We start from the raw sequence: 26,189 nt of genomic DNA, 5'->3' as shown, positions 1-26,189 counted from the left end.
TATCAAGATATATTAACCAAAAACGCATTTAATGGTTAAATTATTTAACCCCACCCCAATAATGAATAATGAAATTAAATATCCCAGAATGCACCCACAGACATCTTGAATTAACAAAACCAAAAAAAGAGAGAAGAAAGTCTAGACATAATTTATGTGGCATGTAATCGGAGGAGGGGACTTTTGTTTTTACCAAAGTAAGTTACAGGCTCTATTCCTACCCTCACCCCGAAAAACAAACACTCAACCCAATAATTATTTACCGTAATGCTACCCGCAACTGATACTGCCCCCCCCCCCCCCCCCTTTATATATATATATATATATATATATATGTGTGTGTGTGTGTGTGTGCTCCCCCCCCACCCCCCCCCCCCCCCACCGGCCTTTTTGGCAGCTTCTTTCGCCACTGCTGAGTTAGCCTAATATATTTTTAATTTGCTGTTCTAAGTCAAATTTTAATATATGTTTCAATTGTTCGTTTAATATTTGGTTTTAATAATTTGTTAATAATGGTTACAGAGTGATTAATTTTTGAACAACTGGCCCGATTTGCATGCTTGGCACAGCAAAACGGCACACCTTGTGTGCATGTACAATTGTAAAATACATTTAATATTATGTTTATTTTGAAAATCGTTTTCTTTTAATTCTTCTCTGTAGTTATCACTAATATGTATACTTGTTTGTCTCTGTGCTGTAATTATTTCTTTGTATGTATATCTGTGTATCTGTTGTTTTGTTGTTACAACTCTCTTTAAGAGGAATAAAGAATATATATATATATATACAATGAAAGTGGCATGCTGCAGCAGTGTGACGTCATCTTATCTCTCACTCACACACACTCACATACACACACACACGCACGATTAGACCATACTGCTGGGGGAGATCAAACATCGAAACAAACGGGGCCCATGATTTTGTTTATTCAAATTATTGTATTGACTTTTTAAAATCACCCCTAAAAATGTAGTTAGTATTATTTAGCACAATTAATTTATATCCAAAAGATAATAATTATTGCGAAGACTAATCGTCGAACAGCGCACTAGCTAGTACTTAATCCATTATGGTGACCCAGACAGTCTGTTAGAACTATCCCTGATACAAGACGCACGAGCTGCTTGAGAAATAGACCTGTTTTAGTTTTGACTTGGGCTTGTAGGTCAAAGAAAAAGCCGACATGAAATTGAGAACGTTTTATCATTTAAGCCAAATCGCAGTTATTTTCGTGTTACTACATAATATACTCTTCAAAAAAAAGAAACGCAAAAGGGTACAAATGGGTTATAACTCCGATTTTATGTTTCCTACCGGTTCATGCTTTGTGAATATCAGGTCATTGCATGTCCCAAACACATTCCCACGGTTACATTCGATAAAACGCAGCTATTGTACAATAAAGTTCCAAAATGTGAATATTCGCAAAAACGCAGCCACGTGCAAACCATGTCACCACTGCACGTGCGTTGTCTGCACGTGCAACATGAACACCGACAGTATAAAAGTACAGGGTGTTCGCTTGCCTGGCCTCTGTATCTGGCCGACAGTTGACAATCCAGGACATGCCACGTCTCAGTGAACCGCAGAGAAACAATGCCATCGGCCGACTAGACGCAGGCGAATCCAGAACGGCCGTTGCCAGGGCATTCCATGTGTCCCCAAGCACCATCTCCAGACTGTGGGACCGTTACCAGCAACATGGATCAACACGTGACCTCCCTAGATCCGGTCGACCACGGGTCACTACCCCCGGGCAGGACCGCTACATCCGGGTACGCCACCTTCGGGAACGATTGACTACTGCCACCTCCACAGCCGCAGCAATACCAGGTTTGCGCATGATATCCGACCAGACCGTACGGAACCGCCTACGTGAGGTAGGAATTCGTGCCAGACGTCCAGTTCGAGGTGTCATCTTAACACCACAACACCGTCGACTCCGACTGCAGTGGTGCCAGATTCATCGACAATGGCCTCAACTGCGATGGAGACAGGTGTGGTTCAGTGACGAGTCCCGATTTCTGCTCCGACGTCATGATGGAAGATGTCGCGTGTATAGGCGTCGTGGTGAACGTTATGCGGCAAACTGCGTGCAGGAAGTGGACAGATTCGGCGGGGGTAGTGTCATGGTGTGGGCAGCCATCTCACACACTGGCAGAACTGACCTGGTCCACGTGCAGGGCAACCTGAATGCACAGGGCTACATTGACCAGATCCTCCGGCCACACATCGTTCCAGTTATGGCCAACGCCAACGCAGTGTTCCAACATGACAACGCCAGGCCTCACACAGCACGTCTCACAACGGCTTTCCTACAGAACAACAACATTAATGTCCTTCCTTGGCCATCGATATCACCGGATTTGAACCCAATTGAGCATCTATGGGACGAGTTGGACCGACGCCTCCGACAGCGACAACCACAGCCCCAGACCCTGCCCGAGCTGGCAGCAGCCTTGCAGGCCGAGTGGGCCACCATCCCCCGGGACGTCATCCGTACTCTGGTTGCTTCAATGGGCAGGCGGTGCCAGGCAGTTGTCAACACACGCGGAGGCCACACCCGGTATTGACTCCAGATGACCTTGACCTTGGTGGTGTGTCCTATCACTTACTCACAATGGACTAGAGTGAATTGTGAACAATCCTGCAACATTTGGTAATTATCGGACTCACCATTCAATAATTAAATCAATTCTCCAAATGTTACGACAATGTGGTTTTGCGTTTCTTCTTTTGAAGAGTATATTTGTAAAGTTTGTTTGTTTTATTTAACGACGCCACTAGTGCACATTGATTTTTTTAATTTTATCATCAGCTATTTGACGTCAAACATATGGTCAGTCTGACATTATTTTTTTTATAAGAGGAAACCCGCTGGCGCCACATAAGCTACTCTTTTTTTACGATAAGCAGCAAGGGATCTTTTATTTGCGCTTCCCACTGACAAGATAGCACAAACAATGGCCTTTGTTGAACCAGTTATGGATCACTGGTCGGTGCAAGTGGTTTACACCTACCCATTGAGCCTTGCGGAGCACTCATTCAGGGTTTGGAGTCGAAAACCCCCCAATCAGGTGAATGGATACACCGAGGTGGTTCCATCTTGCGACTCGAGCACCGCAATCGAGCACTGAACCGATGCCTCAAGATATTGAGTTGAAATATTGTGTACACTTTTATTGTTAAATTTGTTTAGCCTTTTTGTACTTACAATTTTGAATTAGTTACTATTTTAACAATATTTGTCCCAGTGCCTACAATGTTTACTGAATGTGGCAATCTCTCTCACTCTGTGTTGTGTGTGTGTGTGTGTGTGTGTGTGTGTGTGTGTGTGTGTGGAACCAAGTAAATATTTCCTTTTCTGAACAGATAGGGCCGCTATGGGCAACCTAGGGAGACATCTCAACACCAACTACGTCCCAGTAACGAGCTACTCTCGGCATACTAAGTTCAAATATATAAATAGCTCCCCATTTCCATTTAGACGGACCGTTCAAAAATGCGGCAAATTTCCTACATTCAATTTGGCTTAATCCTACGGGATATTCCAAATGCCACAGCACCAAAACCACCTCCACCTGCTACCGATTGGACGTGCCACTCTCTTACACCTGCCAGTGCAGACAGTCCCCTCTCCCACCCACCCCAACCCTTTCCTGTCCTGGACGGAGGAGCCAGCTGAGCACCTGTGCCCATGACAGGCGTGCGCTAAAACAGCTTGCTCTGAATGTGCACGTTAAACCCTATGGCCTGACCTAACCTGATTATGAAAGCACTCCCGTTTAAACTTTCAGCCAGGTCAAGTCATATTTAAATTGCACATTCAGAACAATTTTAGTTCTTATTGACGAACAAAATTTTAGACCCTCTAAATTTGTGCCCAACTTTTAATCTAGTGTACACTTGTTTGGCTGAATTAGACTAAATGTATTGCATATTTCAGTCCATCGCATTTCCCCTTCCCCTCCTACTATGTAACCATTAACACACGCACCAAGCGTTAGCCAGCGGAACAATACTGTCGAATTACGTACTTTACAGGAACATGCATGCTCTTTGAACTGAATACACGTTACGCAATATGGTTTTATGGCTCTTTGCTGTGTAGCTTTGTACTTGCTTTGGTGGTCTGTATGGAGAGATGGTAAGAACACATGTACGTACACCTGGTTGCGATGCAATACACATGAACACCTGCATACATGTGCATGTACAGATGCAGACTGTAACATAAAAACAAGTTTGTTAACTGGATTTGGAATAAGGGTTTGTTTTGTTTTTTTGGGGGGGGGGGGGGGGGTTTGTTTGTTTGTTGTTTTTTTATCTGTTGCTTTGATACTGAAACCGGCCTCGATGGCGTCGTGGTTAGCCATCGGTCTACAGGCTGGTAGGTACTGGGTTCGGATCCCAGTCGAGGCATGGGTTTTTTAATCCAGATACCGACTCCAAACCCTGAGTGAGTGCTCCGCAAGGCTCAATGGGTAGGTGTAAAACACTTGCACCGACCAGTGATCCATAACTGGTTCAACAAAGGCCATGGTTTGTGCTATTCTGCCTATGGGAAGCGCAAATAAAAGATCCCTTGCTGCCTGTCGTAAAAGAGTAGCCTATGTGGCGACAACGGGTTTCCTCTCAAAATCTGTGTGGTCCTTATCCATATGTCTGACGCCATATAACCGTAAATAAAATGTGTTGGGTGCGTCGTTAAATAAAACATTTCTTTCTTTCTTTGATATTAAAAGGACTGTGCGGTCACGAACAAGCTTCATTTTGTCAATCCAATCTTGGAATAGCGGCAGTCTTCTTACTGCCGGTGCAGGAAGGATGAAGTTATTTTGTGCCTTGCTCTGTCGCATTCATTTAAGTCTAGAATCGTGGTCGATCCCCGCCAGTGGGATTATGTCTCGTTCCAGCTACTAAGGCATGGGTATGTACTATCATGTGGGGGGGGGGGGGGGGGACATATTTATAAATAATAAAATTGAAGTGGAGGGATAGAGCCTATAACAATGATTTTAATCTGTTTTTATTATTTATTTATTTTTAATTTTTTATATCTTTATTTATTTACTTTTCTAACCATACAGTATACCCATTGCTCGGCGCATACCGATCAATATTTCTGAGGAAAAGAAAGAAAGAAGTGTTTTATTTAACGACGCACTCAACACATTTTATTTTACGGTTATATGGCGTCAGACATATGGTTAAGGACCACACATATTTTTTTAGAGGAAACCCGCTGTCGCCATATAGGCTACTCTTTTACGACAGGCAGCAAGGGATCTTTTATTTGCGCTTCCCACAGGCAGGATAGCACAAACCATGGCCTTTGTTGAACCAGTTATGGATCACTGGTCGGTGCAAGTGGTTTACACCTACCCATTGAGCCTTGCGGAGCACTCACTCAGGGTTTGGAGTCGGTATCTGGATTAAAAATTCCATGCCTCGACTGGGATCCGAACCCAGTACCAACCAGCCTGTAGACCGATGGCCTGCCACGACGCCACCGAGGCCGGTACTATTTCTGAGGAATGCCTCGCTGTGTCGGCTCTGTCGTCAGAGGTCATAGTCGGGTCACGGCCTGCTATTCACGCTACACGTATTCATCGGCTGCCTGTCTTAGTCTAGTGTTACTTTTATTAATCTGATTTTATATTTAATTAATTATTTTTATTTTTATATGATATATGTGCCGCCTGCTCGGCCGCCCAAATTATTGTTGGGGCTGGGGCGACGGCTCATTATAACTCTTTATTTTCTTAACTATGTGGTATGTGTGTCGCCGCCCGGCCCCCATATTTCGGGGGTGGGGTGGGGTGGGTGCGGGGTGGTGGGTGGGTGCGGGGTGGGCGCATTATTACCGCTTTCTTTTAGCTATGTGTTTATATATTTTATGTTATATGTTGTCGTATGCTAGGGTGTGAGTGTTGCTCGGTTATGGGGATGTGTGTGTGTGTGTGTTGGGGGGGGGGGGGGTATCTTGCAGTAATCCCCTCCCCCTTCCGGAGACTGCATGTTATACATATTATGTCGTTTTTAATTTGACACAGTATCTTTTTAAAATTCATTTTTATGTAGGTTACTAGCATGCTCGCTCCTTTATTGTGTTTTCATATTTTGTAAGGTGTCTGGTGTGTGCTCGTGGCAGTACCCTGGGTAATTATACCTTGTGCCCTGTCACCGGTTTTATAGATTAAAGTGGTGACAGCGTCTGTTGAGTGACTTAATCTTTATGTTCTGGGGGCGGACCGAGGGGACACCTCGGGTTCATCTCGTTGCTCTTCCGGATGCGCTTCGCTCTTCACGGCGGGCTGGATATGCAAACTTTCCTCAACTACTTCAATAACTACCCCCTAAAGGGGTCTGTTGTGTCAATCTACTAGTGGCACAAGTAATAGTTAGAGGACGAGAAACAATACTTTATCGGCGTATACCTTTACCTTTATACGCTGATAAAGTATTGTTTCTCGTCCTCTAACTGTCTTAGAGCAGAGCCAAAATCTCGTGCAGCAATACCGCTTATAAAGTGAATGTCTGAAGTACTTTATCGGGATATAAATGTACTTCACGTGACCAAATATGAAGCTCCCATTGGGCTAGAAATTCAACTGTGCTCTAACACTGGTTAATAATCTTCTACAGCTGAGTCACTCTCCTAGTGACACTACTAATAGAAAGAAATGTTTTATTTAACGACGCACTCGGCACATTTTATTTACGATTATATGGCGTCAGACATATGATTAAGGACCACACAGATTTTGAGAGGAAACCCGCTGTCGCCACTACATGGGCTACTCTTTCCAATTAGCAGCAAGGGATCTTTTATTTGCGCTTCCCACAGGCAGGATAGCACACACCATGGCCTTTGTTGAACCAGTTATGGATCACTGGTCGGTGCAAGTGGTTTACACCTACCCATTGATCCTCGCGGAGGACTCACTCAGGGTTTGGAGTCGGTATCTGGATTAAAAATTCCATGCCTCGACTCGGATCCGAACCCAGTACCTACCAGCCTGTAGACCCGATGGCCTAACCATGACACCACCGAGGCCGGTCTCTACTAATAGTTCACCATTTTTAATTAAACTGGTTGCTATGGTTGGACACGGTGGAGGGGTGGGGGGTGGGGAGGGGGTTGGGATGCCGATGGTTAGGGTTTTTGGGGGCCGTAGGGCGTAGGCGGTTTGGCCTTAGGTTCAGTGCAGGTTCCGGCCTCCCCTCTCGCCCCCCCCCACCCTCCCCCCGTCCGGGTCACACAAAGGCCCGAAATAGGATTGGTAATCTTACATAATAATTTTCTATATTAATATATATTTCTGTGGGCCGGGCTGAACCCCCCCCCCCCACCCTTCCTCCTTACCCCTGGGGTGTAATAAAATCTGTTTTATTATTATTAATTTAGTTATATTTAGATCACTCCATCTAAATTTGCGTCAAATTAAATTATTAATAATTATTTTAGAGTAAGTATATTTATGTTTAAGGACGCAGTCAAAATTTATTAATGTTCACTCTCCCTATTTTATTATTTTGATATTAATTTTCTAAATTTCCAAGTTGTCCTAATATTTAGGTTTTTCCTGCCCCGAGTCAGACCACCGATCATATTTGAGCCCGGACTCGGGGGGTAGGCGTGTTCGAAACCATAGAGGTATAGGAGCACGTTAAAACCGTATCTAAGTCTAAGTTGTAAAATTCGTAATCGCCGTTGTGACGGAACATGCTCTTAATTTGTTTTCGCCTGTGGCGATATTAATTGTTTTAGAAGGCCGTGTGCAGTTCCAAATGCACTTAGCACAGATGGGCAACTTGTTACGTGATACCTTTGCGCGACGGTCGTCTAATACACCCAGCGCAGGTCTGGAGGCCATGTGGCTAGTAGTTACGTAATATCTCCGGTAGTGCTGTTTATGACCAGGCGATTGCTCGCGGAATGGCGACAGCCAGTCTGACGATCAGAGAAAAATATAACGGCATGGTGGCTGTGGAAAATCCACATGATACGTGAGGTACCGCCTTGTACCCACAGGCGATATTCGCTGTCTCTGAGAGTTTTGAATAAATAGCTAGGATTTTAGATATATCGAGGAGAAACACAGGAAGGCTCCAGGGGATCGCTGTCCGTCCACTGAACGATCTATATTAGTTCAGACGGGACTTTGGTAAATATATATTTTCTGCTCTGTGTATAACCTTGGTGTGATTGATGTGACTTTAAATATTTTAATACTGTATTATACCAATATTATTTAGACGGTGCTGCCGGTCATCTGACGCAGTAATCTGTAGGCTCACTGTCGTAAATAATTATTAAAAGCTTAACCAGTCATCCTAGAGGACCTAGGTAAACTGTAGGTTATTGTCTTTATTGTGATAGGTACCAGTATTAATTCTGTGTTACAAGGTTACTGAATGAGTAGTTAAGGGTTAATTAAAAATTAACCAGTTAGGAATAGTTGAAATTCCTTTATTAATTAAGTTCTCCTGGAAGTGTTTCTCCATTATCACACGTGTATGTGTTAGCGTTTCTCAATTATCACACGTTATTGAACGAGTAGTAAGGGTTAAAGGAAACATGTCACGTAAACCATATTTGGCACCAACCATGTACAATTAATTATAAATTGAATCACCTAAAAAAAAAAATTATAAAAAATTAATTACTTAAAATATCTCCATAAAAGAACCCCAGATACGAGCTCTTAGCGGAAATTGCCGATCTTTAATGAGCAAGGCGATCACGTGGTCCGTGACGTCAGAGACGAGACGCTTGATCTGAAAAGCCTTACACTTAGCATTAGTCGGTACCGCTCACAAAGAATCCAAGACTAGCAGAGCTTACCAAAAAAAATGAATGTTCGTTCGCAAAACATTTTGCCATATCAGTTTGAGCCGTTGGTAAATGAAGAAAGACACATATTTATTAACAACAGTGATACGGAAGAAGAAACGGATAGCGAGTCGGAGGGTGGAGACACCGATGGTGCCAGGCCCATACCAGACGGCAGATTTGGCGATCTTGGCTGGTAAGTTGTGGACGGTAATGACTATTAGTAGGATTACCTACCTTTTGTTTGTACCGCTTGTACGCGATTTTTGTATTACGTTTGTCATTTATTATACTTCTTTTATTTCTGTTGAAGTTGAAAATTAAATGAATACGCGACATCAGCGTCGGTTGTCAGAACCTTCAAACGGTGTCCGACCACGTATACGGTATAGGGCCTAAGTTATATAAGTTATACTGTTATAGGACAATTGTTTTCTAAATTGCACACAACAATAGTATTTTTGTTAGTCCCAAAACATTTACTTTTGTTCTTACGTGAACCCAAATTGAAATTATTTACAATTTAAATTTTTCTGAAAGAAAGCCTTTTCCCCACCCCATCGTTTGTTGCTTTTGTTAGGTTTTTTTTATTTTTAAATCATATATACATGTATTCAGTGTCTCTCCCCCCCCCCCCCCCCCCCCCCCAATATATAAAATTCTGGCTACGCCAGAGAGACGGGGGTGGGGAGAGGGAGGCCATGCCCCACCCCATTCTTATCAAACCTTTTTTTTTTAAAGTAAGTTAGTTGTTTTTTAACGACACCACTAGAGCACATTGATTTATTAATCATCAGCTAGCCTATTGGATATCAAACATATGGTCATTTTTTTTACAGTTATTAAGGCAGAGCCGGAATATAGACCTTGGGTTGGGTCTGGGCACTTCAGGTTCGGGGGCCCCTCACCATGCAAACTAAATTACATGACAAATAAATTAAAAAAAATCCATTAGTAGCAAGTGAACTTTGTGTACCAACCCACAGACAGGATAGCACATACTACAGTCCTTGATATACGAGTCATGGTGTACTGGATGGAAAGAAAGAAGTGTTTTATTCAACATATTTTATTTACGGTTATATGACGTCAGACATTGGTTAAGGATGGATGGAAAGAGAAGTAGTCCAATGGGCAATCCTAAACCGACAGTGCATGAGACCAGTGGGTTATGTCCCACCCATTTTTACAAATAATTACACACATACATATTGTAGGTCCCCTCCCCACTCCAATATAAAATCCTGGCCAGTTTGCATCAATTTGAATGTCCCTTTTTTTTTCTTTTCTTTTTTTCTTCAAATTAAACATTCACAATATAACACTAATTTGCCCTGCTAACACATTTCATAATTTTCTGGCACAATGCCCCCAAACCCCTTTAGAGATTTCAGTCCCTTTGGAAACTCGGATCATTTGCCATCTGAAAACTCACGAATCCTTTTTAAAATGTTGTAATGACTGGATCCACCTCTGTGCTGTAATATCGGTGCTCATTTTACTTTTGAGTGCTCAAACAGCTTGTGGGTATGGAGTATTAAGTTAGTTTTGAGTGCTTACCCGAGAATCAAACCACCTCAGTGTACCCACCAAAAATGGTGACATTGTTTAATTTACTTCAATTGCCGAAGAAGCAAATTCAAAGAATACTAGTACCTCAAGATGTTTGCAGGCATTTCTGGTTTTCAGTAGGTCATGATAAAATAATAATAACAATAATAATAACAAATGATGATAAAATAATAATTTATTATTTGGACATGTATATAAATATTAATTACCCCCCCCCCCCCCCCCACACACACACACACACAAACACGCGTAATTAACTAAGGGCTGTTCCATGAAAGATGGAGGGTGTCCGGTTTTAGATACCCACCACCCACAAAATAAATATGCTTAAATCATGTATGCATAGAAAATTATACATCACCAAGTGTAAAATAGTTATTGTGCTCTCCCACCTGTTGGATCAATTGTGGAACATCCCTAAAGAATTAATATCATATTCCTATGAAGTCTGGGCTTTAGATTGCAACGAAGCTAAGGTGATAAATGCTTTACTCCAAATAAGTATACCCAACATAAACATGCTCAAATTAAGTACAACATGCCGGCCCTTCAGTAATTGAAATAACATTACAGTATTATAAGACCTTGATGTACTTTAAAAAAAAATCCCTGTTGTGTCCAAATTAGAGATATCTAAAGCCCTGTCAACTATTTTCTTCATGGGTAGGGGAAGTGACCAGATTTGTACAAATACAAGCTATTAATAACTACATTCATCCTTGTTCGTCCAGATAAAGTGTTTCATATGTACATGTACTCATTTCACAAACATTTTTTAACAAATCAAAAATAAAAGCCAGCCTTTTTTCTTGGTAGGTTTGATTTTCCAGAAACATACAATTTCTTTTCAAGGCCTTCCATAAGTATTTTACAATAAATAATAATAAAAAACCAACACACATTACAAATAAAAACATTAAAAAATATATACATCTACTATTTATCAACAACGGGGTGTTTTTTTAATCGTAAAAGGGATTATGGTATATTAATATTATCAAGTCATTGTTACAAAATGCTGCTTACAACTTGCTCATATTATTTATTTTTCAACATCCAATGTGTTTCTGATCTTCTCAGTGTATGTAGTACCTATTATGTACTTAATAAAACTAGGGTCTGCTGTCTTTGTGGAGAAAAAAGTTGGAAAGAAAAGTAGGTCAGTTACTTTTAATAAAATATTCATGACATCTTTAAGAATACAATCCATTTCCTTCACTTTTGGTTAATAAATACATGTTTGTTTCAGGTGTGACTGTGGTAATTGTGCCTTGATGGCCACTGTAGAAGAATGCCTATGTTGTATGGAGGTGCCAGCAGCTAGATACAAGGCCGACATGGCAGATGTTGAGTGTGTGTCACAGCACGAGGGATTTATTGTAAACTGCCTCAACATGCATGTCTTGGAGTTGGCCATGTTGGACTATGTTCGTATGGACGGACCACTCGATGACAATGATCCCATTCACGAGTAAGAAGAACAATCTGATTCAATTTACATAATTGTATCCATTTGACACAGTAAAAATTAATGGTCAAATGTAGCATAGTAGACCCTGGCATAGTTTAGCATACAATTTCATCTTTTTTAATGCATTTCCTAGAATAGCTCTATTGTACACATAAAAATATAAAGTCATGTGATATTATTTAAATGCCAATATTTTCAAGGTACATGTGCCCTCACAAAATGACCTTTATTTAATAAACAATTAAACATGGTCACGTTTTAGTTTCTAAAGATAATTATTAGAACAACAATCATCTGATGCAAACACATTGAAACAGTAATGTTTCCATAAAATATGCATGATGTATTGAATATTTACAATTTCTTTGCTGTTTCTTCCTTTACAGATATGTTGCTTATAGACGATTTGCGAGATGGATTGGTCAAAGAAATCGCCGTGTGCTTCCTGCATGTGTTGTTGTGAAGATTAGAGACAGTTTCCCATCAGAAATCTACACCGGCTTTCAATATGCTAGACCATAAATAAATTAATAAAAATGTTCATAACACTATAATATCTTGTTTTGGTCATCACTTGATATTCATCACATAAACAGCTTATCAAATAGCATTGAATCGTGATCTGTGTCTTTGCACAGCTTCTGTTTTCTCCACTCTGTGATAGTCATTTGTTTAGAATCCAGGCATGCTTGACATTGTCTGCTTGACATCTGTTCTTGCAACTCCGTAATTATCCAGCTGGTATCGTCTTTGCATTAAAGATTCCATCAGTGTATCCACATACTCTGAAAATGAAGTTTAAAAATATGAAAACATATAAAATGAAGCAACAGGCATTATACTGTTGATCAGTTCTTCCTTGTAATATAATAATGGTATATTTGAGCACACCTCCAACATTTTATACTATAGCTACTAGTATTCTGTGTCGAAGATCTAATAATCTTGGGAGGAACCTGTAACTATCACAAAGGCTACATTTATTATTTATCATCTGCAGCAGGTACTTTATATGCAATTTCACATATATGAGATAGTAAACAGTACAGTATGTGGCAAATAGACATACAGCATTTGTCTGAATGGGGAATAACACTGGTTGAGGTAAATACTCTACTATCTCACCCTGAATCTATAATATATATGTAGTTTAATGTACCAAATATTATTACTGTGCAGTGTTTACTTACTGTAGCTAGAGGATTCCTTCACAGCTTTTATGACCGCATCCTTTCCTTTCTTTGCTTTGGGATAAACCAATCGCCAACATAGATTGCCATCCTTTGTTACGACTTGAGCTTTATTTCCATTTTCGTTATAATGGAAAGCAGCAAGATGCAGTCTGAAAATTAAATGTATATTGTATATCAACAACCATATTGGAGAACATCTGATATTTGTATCATGTATGGCTATTTGTTACCTATTGGAGAATGGTATTTGGGCGTTCTCATTATGCGATTAGTTGCACAACTTGTCGTATGCAATCAAACCGTACTGTGCGAATACCTAAATCAGAACGACTACAGTCTTGTATGTTCTGATTATTGTAGGGCTGACACTTGGGTGTGACCCATCTCTTAACGAGAATGCTGCTTTACGGTTTACAGAGAAGTGAGAGATATTTGCTATTATTACCCCAGAGGTCACTCGTAGCGGGAAATATTTTTCATATTTTCTCAGTGAGAAATATTCTGCATTGGTTTATCGAACAGTATTATTGGATAATTTGACGCTTCCAAACCAATTACCTTGTTGGTACTAAATATGACATCACGATTTGGCAAACACAAAATGATGTCATGTAGTTTAAAGAGTGCGTTTATGTCTTTGTATTTGGTTTTAAACTTATAACAAAATGTAATTTTAATGCAATTCATTGTAGTAGATGTAATCATTGAGCGAGTCTATTGTTTGTTTAATTAGCAGCTCGGAGAAACTGAAAGTACAAGAGAATCTTGCAGGGTATTATCTGCTTAATTAGCAGTTAAAAGAATCTGAAGGGATATTTACTCCTGGTACAATATAGCCTTGCAGGGGATTGTCTGCTTAATTAGCAGGTCATCCTTAGCATGAGTAGCCTATGTGATTACTTGAATTTGGGCCTCTTTGGGCCTTTTCTTGATCTCGAATAGAATCGGTATTAAACAAATATATCTTTGTAGTATAATGAGTAATTAAGGTAGGAGCAATTTATTGTAGTTGTCCACATTTTGTTTCGGACCACCCCAATACATAGGGGCGAAACGACTCATAATGGAGGACGAAACGACTCATTCTAAGGGCGAAATGACTCGGGGCGAACGGGAATAAGGGCGAAACGACTCGGGGGCGAATAAGAATAAGGGCGAAACGACCCGGATTCATTACATATAGTAGTATAAGCATGTCAGGCCTAATTTCATTTTTCGTATAAAAAAAAAAAAAAAGACTTATAAAGTGAAAAGTAAAATGTGCCAGGACGTGACAAAAATGGACATCACTTTTTTAACACTGCAGTTATTTCCAAAACTCTACTCTCCTGGTAGAATGTTTGCTTATTGAAATACACTGTTTAATACAATATCCAGTCTATTTCTAAATGCCATATAGCAAATTACTAAAAAAATATCCTGTATGATGTAATATTTACTTTTTAAAATTTCAGTACGAGCCAGGACGTGACATTTTGTCCAGTTCACTTAAACAACTAATAAATGATATGTATATCAAATACTACTGATGAAACAATGTTAATTTATGAAACCAATTATATTTACTGGTTTTAAGTGTTTTCATTATCAAAATAAGTTCATAAAATCCTAATTAATTGAACTGTCGAGCAAAAATAAACTTCTCATACAATATTCATATAATATAGTTTTATAACCTGTAACCATACCAGTTGTCAACAACATCGTTATCCTGAAGTTGCTAAGTCTGGTGATTTTTGTCTTATCTTTACAATACATGTACAAACTAAACAGACGAAGTATAGACGAAGTATAGGTATTACTTTTTCGTTGGCTGCAGCATCAACTTTTGCATTTAGCTCAACACTGATTGTACAAATGTAGCTACATTTCTCATAAATTATATGTCCTGCATCAGTAAAGCTGCATTTATAGTTCTATCTATGAATGTTCATCCCAGTGCATGTCAAAATTTATTATTTAAAAATTTTAATAAATTTTTTTGAAGTTTAATTTTTTTTAATGTTTAAAAAAAAATAATAACATTCATTGAGATGGATATATATCTACAGATGCACTATTAATGACACTGAATAAGTTTATGGTAGGCAAGACATTTAATTCTGTAGAATTATTGTTTGCAATTTATTATATATTTTTAGATAATATATTATATTTTGCCTTTTGTTGGTATTTTTATGATAATCTGATTTAATTCGAATTCAAAATATAAACCCCAGTCAGTAAAGAAATTATAGTTTTTGGACAGTTTCTTCTTTCTGTTCATCATTATCTGATATGCCAAACCGTCAACAATGTATATTAATATAAATAATTAAACTGTTGATGATTGACAATAGCAACAATCTCAACGACACAATTGATTTGAATTCCCCCAACCCAAGTTTTATCTTGTATCATGTATCTTTATCGATTATATCCTCAGGGCTTCTAGAATTTTTATAAAATCCACTAGCCATGGGATCAGTGATTTTATAAATTTACTAGCTCTACTTTACTTGAAAGTTAATACAATTTTACTAAATAACAGTAATAATCAAATATGTCACCTAAACTCTAAAAACACTAACATTGAGGGGTTGGGGCAGGATATTCATATTTACAAAATAGACTTAACTGCAACATTTAACCCAAAAAATGCCATTGGGCATGGCAATAGTAGTTATTTACTAGCCCAACGTTGAATATTACTAGCCATGGAAGTGGGGCTACCATATATCCTTCACTGGACAAATGTTGGTTTATATATTCCAATACATGTTTGATACCTGTATCTGTTAATGAATAAAATATTTTAGCAGCACATATTGTATTTGAACAATTCTTTGACACAATACTAATTGTATGTGTACACCAGTTTGGATTCATAAAATGGATGTATTTGGTATGAATACAATATTCTGTAAATTGGTGGATTATCAATAATTAACTTTCTGGTCAAAACATAGAATTAATTGATAATAGTATTTTTGTATCTACATAAATCCATGTTAAATATTCCCCCGGAACATACAGTTTCTCTCTTTCCGATTCGTGCTGGTGAGAGCAAAAATATTGAAAATAAAAGTAATTTCTTTTAGGTACACGTGCATTATCTAGTCCGTTAAGAGGGAAGGTAACCCTAATATTTATAAGTATTTATAATGTGTCAAAGGAAAGTCCTAAAATTATCAAATTACTGTGTAATTATTGATAATGAAAAAAACCAAACACTTCTATTGGAAGTTGGGATGGAAGTATTTCGACATGCACAAGAAAATGAAATGAACAGATAAACTTACCTCAGCTTGTCTTCGTTTAGCATATGCCCCTCGTGATGTTTTTGGCGTCTTTGGCTCTTCTGGTGCTAGTAATAGGTGAACATCAGGGATAGCTGTTACAAATAATTTTGCTCTAGCATTACGATATCCGTAACTTGCTTTCGTTGCTGGAAAAGTCTCGTAATTTGAAGGTGAAAAATGTACGGAACACAAAGTACTATACGGCGTTGGTGTCCAATCTTTTCTTTTGCAATAAAATATCCACGCCTTTCTTCGAATACAATCCTTTGGAAAACCGAAAAAAGATAATCCCGATCCTTTAAACTGTTTATTTTGACACCCAAAGGCCGCACAGTACGGCATTGTTGGGCTCTGAAAAGATCATAAGCCCCTTACTCCATATATAAACAATGAAAGAGTATAGCGGCTCTGACGTCACTTCCGTTTTTTTCCGAAAGCTTACGGAAAAATATGCATAAATCATACTTTGATACTGATCGGTGTAATTTCTTCGTTTTAAGATAACTACACGCATTTTATTGTTATAAACTTATTTGTATATTATTTTTATATCATTTTGTTTTTAAAATGAGCTATAATGTGGTTACGTGTCATGTTTCCTTTAATTAAAAATTAACCAGTTAAGAATAGAGTGTAATTCCATTATTAATTAAGTTCTCCTGGAAGCGTTTCTCAATTATCACACGTGCGGGTGATGTGTCACGGTGAAGTGATTAGCATATTGTGTAAACTAGACACCTAGAGATTAACTAATTAAGTGATCAGTTCTGGGTTGTTATTATTGTTGTTATTAATTAACTACTGCGGCAGTACATTTGTCAGCGTAGGTTAATACAGATTCCAAAGTGTATTGTGTTTTGTTGTGTTTTCTAGTGAACTAAACGTGCTATAATAATATATACTTTATATAAGATCGTATCTCTGATCATACCTAGACGAGCCACAGCGGGTATAACCGCCCGTTACAGAGAGATATAATAGATATACAGTTAGGAGAGATATTTGGACAGTCGTGTTTCATTCAGTTACGGGTATTATAGGATCCCCGTGACAGCCGTTAGTCAATAGAGATCGCCACGGGCGACTGGGCAACTGCTAATTTTCAACCCTGATTTAATATTTCACATAGTAATCACTAATACACACACTACATGAAGAAACCAGTCAGCACCTACGTATTTAACTAGAACATCATTGAAAGGGGGGGGGGGGGGCGCTGTCGGGTTTCTTCCTGTAGTGTGTGTATTATTGGTTAATATGTGAAATATTTGTTATCGGCCAACTCGGAAATGATCTTTGTAATGATATTTAGCGTTAAACATAGGTGTTGTTGTTTTTTGTATTAGTGCGGGAATGCTAATAACTTTATTAATTAAAAAGATATCAAGCTGCATTTTGCTGTTTTACCTAATTCATGCTTGGAAAATCTATAATTTGTAATTATTTTGCACATATCTGTCATAGTGTTTGACCGGTAGACCCTTAAAGTTTAATTTTTTTTATCATTCGAAAATTATATTTGGGGGACTATTACTCCCTAAGTATTTATCTCAGATATAAACTGTTATTTAATTAGAGATATATACCTATTGGTCTTCCTTTATGAGAAAGCGTATCTAAATCAAATGAAATATTAATGTGTAGTTAGGGTCCAAAGTTGAGAAACAAATATGAAAAATATACCTGCATACCATGTGCGCAACTACCCAGCACCATGAACCTTTAACATGAGTAACTCGTGTGCATTGGCTATATATGTACCACGTTTTGACTTTGTGGCTCAACTCATGAACTTTTAACACGAGTAACTCGTGTGCATCACGTTTTGACTCTGTGGCTCAACTCGTGAACTTTTAACACGAGTAACTCGTGTGCATTGGCTATATATGTACCACGTTTTGACTTTGTGGCTCAACTCATGAACTTGCATTTCTAACCCCCGTACAAGAGCTTGTGAACGCAGTAAACATTTGTATCAGTGCACACAAACTGCCCTTTTTCGTTTTTAAAAATCAGAATGTATCCACAAAGAATTCATATTTAGCATGTGTTAATATTCAGATTCAAGTTTATATTAAATTTTAAAAATACTGGTAATTATATCCTCGTGATGAGTAAAGTAAAGTTTGTTTTATTTAACGACGCCACTAGAGCACATTGATTTTTTTATCTTATCATCGGTTATTGGTCGTCAAACATATGGTCATTCTGAAACTGTTTTTTTAGAGGAAACCCGCTTTCGCCACATAGGCTACTCTTTTACGACAGGCAGCAAGGGATCTTTTATTTGAGCTTCCTACAGGCAGGATAGCACAAAGCATGGTCTTTGTTGAACCAGTTATGGATCACTGGTCGGTGCAAGTGATTTACACCTACCCATTGAGCCTTGCGGAGCACTCACTCAGGGTTTGGAGTCGGTATCTGGATTAAAAATCACATGCCTCGACTGGGATCTGAACCCAGTACCTACCAGCCTGTAGACCGATGGCCTAACCACGACGCCACCGAAGCCGGTCCCTCGTGCATGCAAGTCTTAATGTACACATACCTGTTTGTCTGTATGTATGTAAGTAACGCACAACACGCCACTCTACCAATTTCATTTCTCATCTAATTTTCAAGTAAAAGGATCATGATATCTTAAACAGGTTCGCGTTTTGCCTGTTTCAAAGGTCAAGGTCACTGTTATTAAAATTAGGAATTATGATGTCTACAGATTTTGTCTTATTCAGTTTACATGAAATTTTCCAGTAGTGTTGCTAAACCACAAGGGGGTCTGTAGTTTGCTAGATGAAATAAAATATCAATGTGTGATTAGGGTCCAAAGTTGAGAAATAATTATGAAATGTTAAAAATGTACCTGCATACCAGTTAGTTTGAATGTATTGGTAATTACCTAGAACCATAAACGTTTAATACGACTGAGTAACTAATATGAATTTACTATAAACGACAATGCATGTACATGTATGTACCAAATTTTGACTTTTAATTTATGACTGGACTCATTGATAGGTGAATGGACTTTTTAGTCCCTATTCCACAGTTTTAAAAAAAGGAAGCAATTTTGTTTTTCAGTGCAACAAAAACTGCACTTTCCATCCCAAATTATACAGATTTTAAAGAACTAACCATATCTTAGTAATATATTTTCATATTCAGTTTTATTTTCAATGCATTATTTTGTGTTTAGTGAAAATAATTTGTGTTAAATCCAAATGTCATTCTGTCGAGACCGTTTGTAAGATTCCCTTTATTCACCGTTATAGTGTATGTAGAAGAACTACTTAATGCCGTGTTGAAGGCAATACAAGGTATTATTCACCGTTATGTTGTATGTTGATGAACTACTTAATGCCGTGTTGAAGGCATCACAAGGTATTATTCACCGTTATGTTGTATGTTGATGAACTACTTAATGCCGTGTTGAAGGCATCACAAGGTATTATTCACCGTTATGTTGTATGTTGATGAACTACTTAATGTAGAAGAACTACTTAATGCCGTGTTGAAGGCAATACAAGGTATTATTCACCGTTATGTTGTATGTAGATGAACTACTTAATGCCGTGTTGAAGGCATCACAAGGTATTATTCACCGTTATGTTGTATGTAGATGAACTACTTAATGCCGTGTTGAAGGCATCACAAGGTATTATTCACCGTTATGTTGTATGTTGATGAACTACTTAATGCCGTGTTGAAGGCATCACAAGGTATTATTCACCGTTATGTTGTATGTTGATGAACTACTTAATGTAGAAGAACTACTTAATGCCGTGTTGAAGGCAATACAAGGTATTATTCACCGTTATGTTGTATGTAGATGAACTACTTAATGCCGTGTTGAAGGCATCACAAGGTATTATTCACCGTTATGTTGTATGTAGATGAACTACTTAATGCCGTGTTGAAGGCATCACAAGGTATTATTCACCGTTATGTTGTATGTAGATGAACTACTTAATGCCGTGTTGAAGGCATCACAAGGTATTATTCACCGTTATGTTGTATGTTGATGAACTACTTAATGTAGAAGATGAACTACTTAATGCCGTGTTGAAGGCAATACAAGGTATTATTCACCGTTATGTTGTATGTAGATGAACTACTTAATGCCGTGTTGAAGGCATCACAAGGTATTATTCACCGTTATGTTGTATGTAGATGAACTACTTAATGCCGTGTTGAAGGCATCACAAGGTACTATTCACCGTTATGTTGTATGTAGATGAACTACTTAATGCCGTGTTGAAGGCATCACAAGGTATTATTCACCGTTATGTTGTATGTAGATGAACTACTCAATGCCGTGTTGAAGGCATCACAAGGTATTATTCACCGTTATGTTGTATGTAGATGAACTACTCAATGCCGTGTTGAAGGCATCACAAGGTATTATTCACCGTTATGTTGTATGTAGATGAACTACTCAATGCCGTGTTGAAGGCATCACAAGGTATTATTCACCGTTATGTTGTATGTAGATGAACTACTCAATGCCGTGTTGAAGGCATCACAAGGTACTATTCACCGTTATGTTGTATGTAGATGAACTACTCAATGCCGTGTTGAAGGCATCACAAGGTACTATTCACCGTTATGTTGTATGTAGATGAACTACTTAATGCCGTGTTGAAGGCATCACAAGGTACTATTCACCGTTATGTTGTATGTAGATGAACTACTTAATGCCGTGTTGAAGGCATCACAAGGTATTATTCACCGTTATGTTGTATGTAGATGAACTACTTAATGCCGTGTTGAAGGCATCACAAGGTACTATTCACCGTTATGTTGTATGTAGATGAACTACTTAATGCCGTGTTGAAGGCATCACAAGGTATTATTTGATTAGCTTCTAGTAACACAATCTGGTATAATATCCTCAAAAGATGATACATTTAAGAAAATATTGCTTTCGTACTACAGTCGGTTTAAACGTTTTCACATAGTAAATGAAATAATAAATACATGAAGTACATGTATATATCTGCTGTAACTTTTCATTTGTAATATTGTTTTGTGACCAAAAGTTGTTTTCTCACTGAAAAAAGACAATATATCATTATATATATATATCATTATTTTCACAATCTGATTCCAAAACCTATGGCCAGTTGTAGCCTGGGAAGTATGATTGCATATATTTATAACAAAGAATGGTATGTAGGAAGTATTGTTGAACATTACAATGATCAAAATGGTATGCATATGGACAGCACATGACTTCTCTCCTGGCCTTCAACTTCAGCTTTATAGACAAATCAGTATTGTGTGTAGTTTCAAGAGATCATTTGGTTAATTGGTGTCCCTCAAATACAGGGACATCCTACAAACTGTCTCCCTAGGATGATATTCAGATTAAAGGCATCGTAAACACCGCAAATCACCTTGCACTTTCGCAATAATAGTGTGTAACTATAATCTTGACAATTGATGGAGAGCAGCGAAATGTGAACTCGTTCAAGATATGATCAGGGACTATTCCTATATACGTTTTATTAAAATCAGATGAGAAATGAAGTCAGAAGAGAAGTGATATCATAATTTCTATTTTTGAACTCTTTACAGGCCAAAACACTGTCATTTCAAGATACTGTGATCCTATTTCTTAGGCCTATATGTGAATTTTCGTGAAAAAACAAAAATGGATGAGAAATCATAGCTTTAGGTCTCACTAATTTTGTCACAACAGGCTTCAAGTCTGTTATGAGCATACCAAGGTCTTTTTAGTGTAGTAATGTTATTTTGTATATATTCAGGAATTTTAATTTAATTACAACTTAACATTCCATTGGTTTTAGGGTGAAATGTTTTAAGGTTAACATGTTTTGGCTTAATCCGAGCATACTTAATTCGGACACACCCCTTATCGGCTCAGCTTTGGTGCAATCTGAAGTAAGGCCTAGAAATGATGTTGATAAGAGTGGCGGCATTGTATATCACGTATGGGCAAAACGACTCATCCTGAGGGAAGATTTACCAACATTTTGAACACAAATTGAATATGAAGTTAGACCTCAATATTTACATATTCTTAATATATTTTCTGGATACATTTTGATTTTTCCAATTGAAAAGTGCAGTCTTTGTGTACTAATACAAGTTTTCACTTTGTTCGTGAACTTGTGACGGGTGTTAGAAACCTAAGTTCATTTACCTATCAAGGTGTTGAGCCACAAAGTTCTAATTTGGTCCATATGTACCAGATATGTATTAGTTAATCACAGCAAAAGCTTATGGTGCTAAGAAATTGCCACATGGTCAAACCACCCCTGGTATGCTGGTATATTTTTCACATTTTATTTTTTTCTCAACTTTGGACCCTAACAACACATTAATATTTCATTTGATTTAGATAAGCTTTCTCATAAAGAAACGTCAATATATATATATATATATATATATATATATATATATATATATATATATATATATATAAATATAATTAAATAACAGTTTATATCTGTGATAAATAATTAGGGAGTAATAATCCCTCACAATATAAAATATATATATATATATATATTATATATATATATATATATATATATATATATATCATTTCCAAATGATATATATATATATATATATCATTTCCAAATGATAAAAAACTAAATTTAAGGGGTCTTCTGGTCAGACACTGACGAATATGTACAAAATGATTACAATTATAGATTCTCCAGGTATGAACTAGCGAATAGAGCAAATTGCATTATTTATAATTAATAAAGTTACAGAACACATTGATTTATTATAGATTCTCCAGGTATGAACTAGCAAATAGAGCAAATTGCATTATTTATAATTAATAAAGTTATAGAACACATTGATTTATTATAGATTCTCCAGGTATGAACTAGCGAATAGAGCAAATTGCATTATTTATAATTAATAAAGTTATAGAACACATTGATTTATTATAGATTCTCCAGGTATGAACTAGCGAATAGAGCAAATTGCATTATTTATAATTAATAAAGTTATAGAACACATTGATTTATTATAGATTCTCCAGGTATGAACTAGCGAATAGAGCAAATTGCATTATTTATAATTAATAAAGTTATAGAACACATTGATTTATTATAGATTCTCCAGGTATGAACTAGCGAATAGAGCAAATTGCATTATTTATAATTAATAAAGTTACAGAACACATTGATTTATTATAGATTCTCCAGGTATGAACTAGCGAATAGAGCAAATTGCATTATTTATAATTAATAAAGTTATAGAACACATTGATTTATTATAGATTCTCCAGGTATGAACTAGCGAATAGAGCAAATTGCATTATTTATAATTAATAAAGTTATAGAACACATTGATTTATTATAGATTCTCCAGGTATGAACTAGCGAATAGAGCAAATTGCATTATTTATAATTAATAAAGTTATAGAACACATTGATTTATTCATCATCAGCTATTGGATGTTAAACATTTGGTAATGTTTGTCATATAGACTTAGAGAGGAAACTTGCAAGGGATCATGTATATGTGCCATACCACAGACAGGATAGCACATACCACTGCCATTTGATATTCCAGTACTGGCTGGAATGAGAAATAGCGCAGAAAGCGAGCACTTTACTACCATATTTTTGCATTAAAAGGAAGGAAAGAAATCTTTTATTTAACGACGCACTCAACACATTTTATTTACGGTTATATGGCATTGGACATATGGTTAAGGACGACACGAATATTGAAAGAGGAAACCTGCTGTCGCCACTTCATGAGCTACTCTTTTCGATTAGCAGCAAGGGATCTTTTATATGCGCCATCCCACAGACAGGATAACACATACCACGGCCTTTGATATACCCGTCGTGGTGCACTGGCTGGAACGAAAAATAGACCAATGGGCCTACCAACGGGGATCGATCCCAGACCGACCGCGCATCAAGCGATACGGTTATATGGCAGCAGACATATGGTTAAGGACCACACAGATATTGAGAGAGAAAACCAGCTGTCGCCACTTCATGGACTACTCTTTTTCGACTCGCAGCAAGGGATCTTTTATATGCACCATTCCACAGACAGGGTGGTGCATACCACGGCCTGTGATATATCAGTCGTGGGTGCACTGGCCCGAACGAGAAACAGCCCAATGGGCCCACCAACGAGGATCGATCTCAGATCGACTGCGTGAAAAGTATTGCTATTATTACTCATTCACACTTTCTTCATGTGGTAGGATGTAGCCCGGTATTAAAGTGCCCGCCAGACGCGAGGTCGGTGTGCAGTCGGTCACCGTCGGTGGCCTCACTGGACTATTTCTCGTTCCAGCTAGTGCACCAGGGACGGAAAAGAAATGTTTTATTTAACCACGCACTCAGCACATTTTATTTGTGGTTATATGGCGTCGGACATAATTATGGTCCAGTGCACAACGACTGGTATATCAAAGACTATGGTATGTGCTATCCTGTCTATGTGATGGTGCATATAAAAGATCCCTTGATACTAATGAACAAATATAGTGGGTTTCCTGTCTATAACTATATGCCAAATTTGACCAATGTTTGACATCCAATAACCGATGATTAACAAATCTATGTCACTGTTAAAGGGACAATCCCGAGTTCGCTAGAATTTGGGGAGTTGTTCCAGCATTGGGGGGGGGGAGGGGAGGGGGGGAGGGGAGGGGATGGGGGAGGGGAGGGGGGATGTTACGTATGCTTATGTGTACTTCTATTTTCCGTTCGGTGTGTCGTTCTAGTCTTGCAAGACAACGGCTTGGAACTCATTAGTCTATCGATAAATCAACGTTCAGTGCAGAAAACAAATTGCTTACTGTTAAAAAAACAATAAGCTGTCGCGGTTTTCCGACGTACCAATCTATTGATTTGTCAACGGTAAAGACGAATTTAATGTTGGTGGCACGGCGACCCACGTAGAAAGCGCGGTGAACGTGCGTGTGAAAACGTGCGCATAGTGTGTAACATTAACATTAACACGTTTACATGTGCTGTCGTTCTGAAGGTTATGCTGACTTAGCCAATTGAAACATATTTTACTGCTTTTTAAAAGCAAATGTGGCGACAGCGGGTTTCTTCTCTCAATATCTGTGTGGTTGTTAACCATATGTCCGACGCCATATAACCGTAAATAAAATGTGTTTATTGCGCCGTTAAAAGCATATTGTCACAGACCATATGGTCTAACAAAGTATTACTTAATATATATATATATTTGATTTGTCCCTAAATGTACTTTATTCAACCATCTACGTAACCACCATATTCCACTTATTAAGGATATTTTGTAAAAATAATTGAATTATGGCAATGGTCCATAATTCAAAAACTAACATTGCTGAGAGGGTTGATATGGATTTCACTCCATCATGGTGTAGTTAAAGTGATGCAATAGCTAGATTTGGTCTGTGAAACTTAATCTAATTTTGATTTATTATTCAATTTTAGAGAAATATGGTCCTAAAATCTGTGACAGTATGCCTTTAAATAAAACAGTTCCTTCCTTCCTTCCCAATAGCCGACGTATTATTTTTGTGTTTGTTTATCGTTAAACATTCATTCGTTCATTAAATCATTCATTTATTCATTAATTCTTCCTTCCTTTCGTTCTTTCTTTTCTTTGCATTCTTTGTAAAACAAATTCTCCATCACTGGAAATGCTTTAGAACTTGCCAGGCCGCCTCCGTGACTCATACCTAATCATGATGATGGCATATTTATGTAATATGAAGTATGAATAAAAATTAATATTATTGAAAAAAAACCCAGAACGAACAAAAAAAAGAAAGAAATGAATTAATTAATAAATAGAATGAATAAACGAATGAATGAATG

At 37.8% G+C, this 26,189-nt stretch overlaps 2 protein-coding genes across 2 annotated transcripts in view; both read left to right on the top strand.

Annotated features, from left to right (window-relative positions):
- LOC121377306 overlaps positions 1 to 26,189 on the top strand; it is an 83,646-nt gene that overhangs the window by 28,364 nt on the left and 29,093 nt on the right. The window lies entirely within an intron of this gene.
- On the top strand, positions 8,673 to 12,439 carry LOC121377308 (P2X purinoceptor 7-like). The gene is made up of 3 exons (XM_041505244.1): positions 8,673 to 9,041; positions 11,667 to 11,888; positions 12,275 to 12,439. The coding sequence occupies exons 1-3, from the start codon at positions 8,866 to 8,868 to the stop codon at positions 12,408 to 12,410; spliced, it is 534 nt and encodes a 177-aa protein (XP_041361178.1). The 5' UTR covers positions 8,673 to 8,865; the 3' UTR covers positions 12,411 to 12,439.

This window comes from Gigantopelta aegis, chromosome 7, assembly GCF_016097555.1.
Source record: "Gigantopelta aegis isolate Gae_Host chromosome 7, Gae_host_genome, whole genome shotgun sequence".
NCBI classification, from domain to species: domain Eukaryota; kingdom Metazoa; phylum Mollusca; class Gastropoda; order Neomphalida; family Peltospiridae; genus Gigantopelta; species Gigantopelta aegis.
This window is presented reverse-complemented; position numbering and strand designations above follow the sequence as displayed.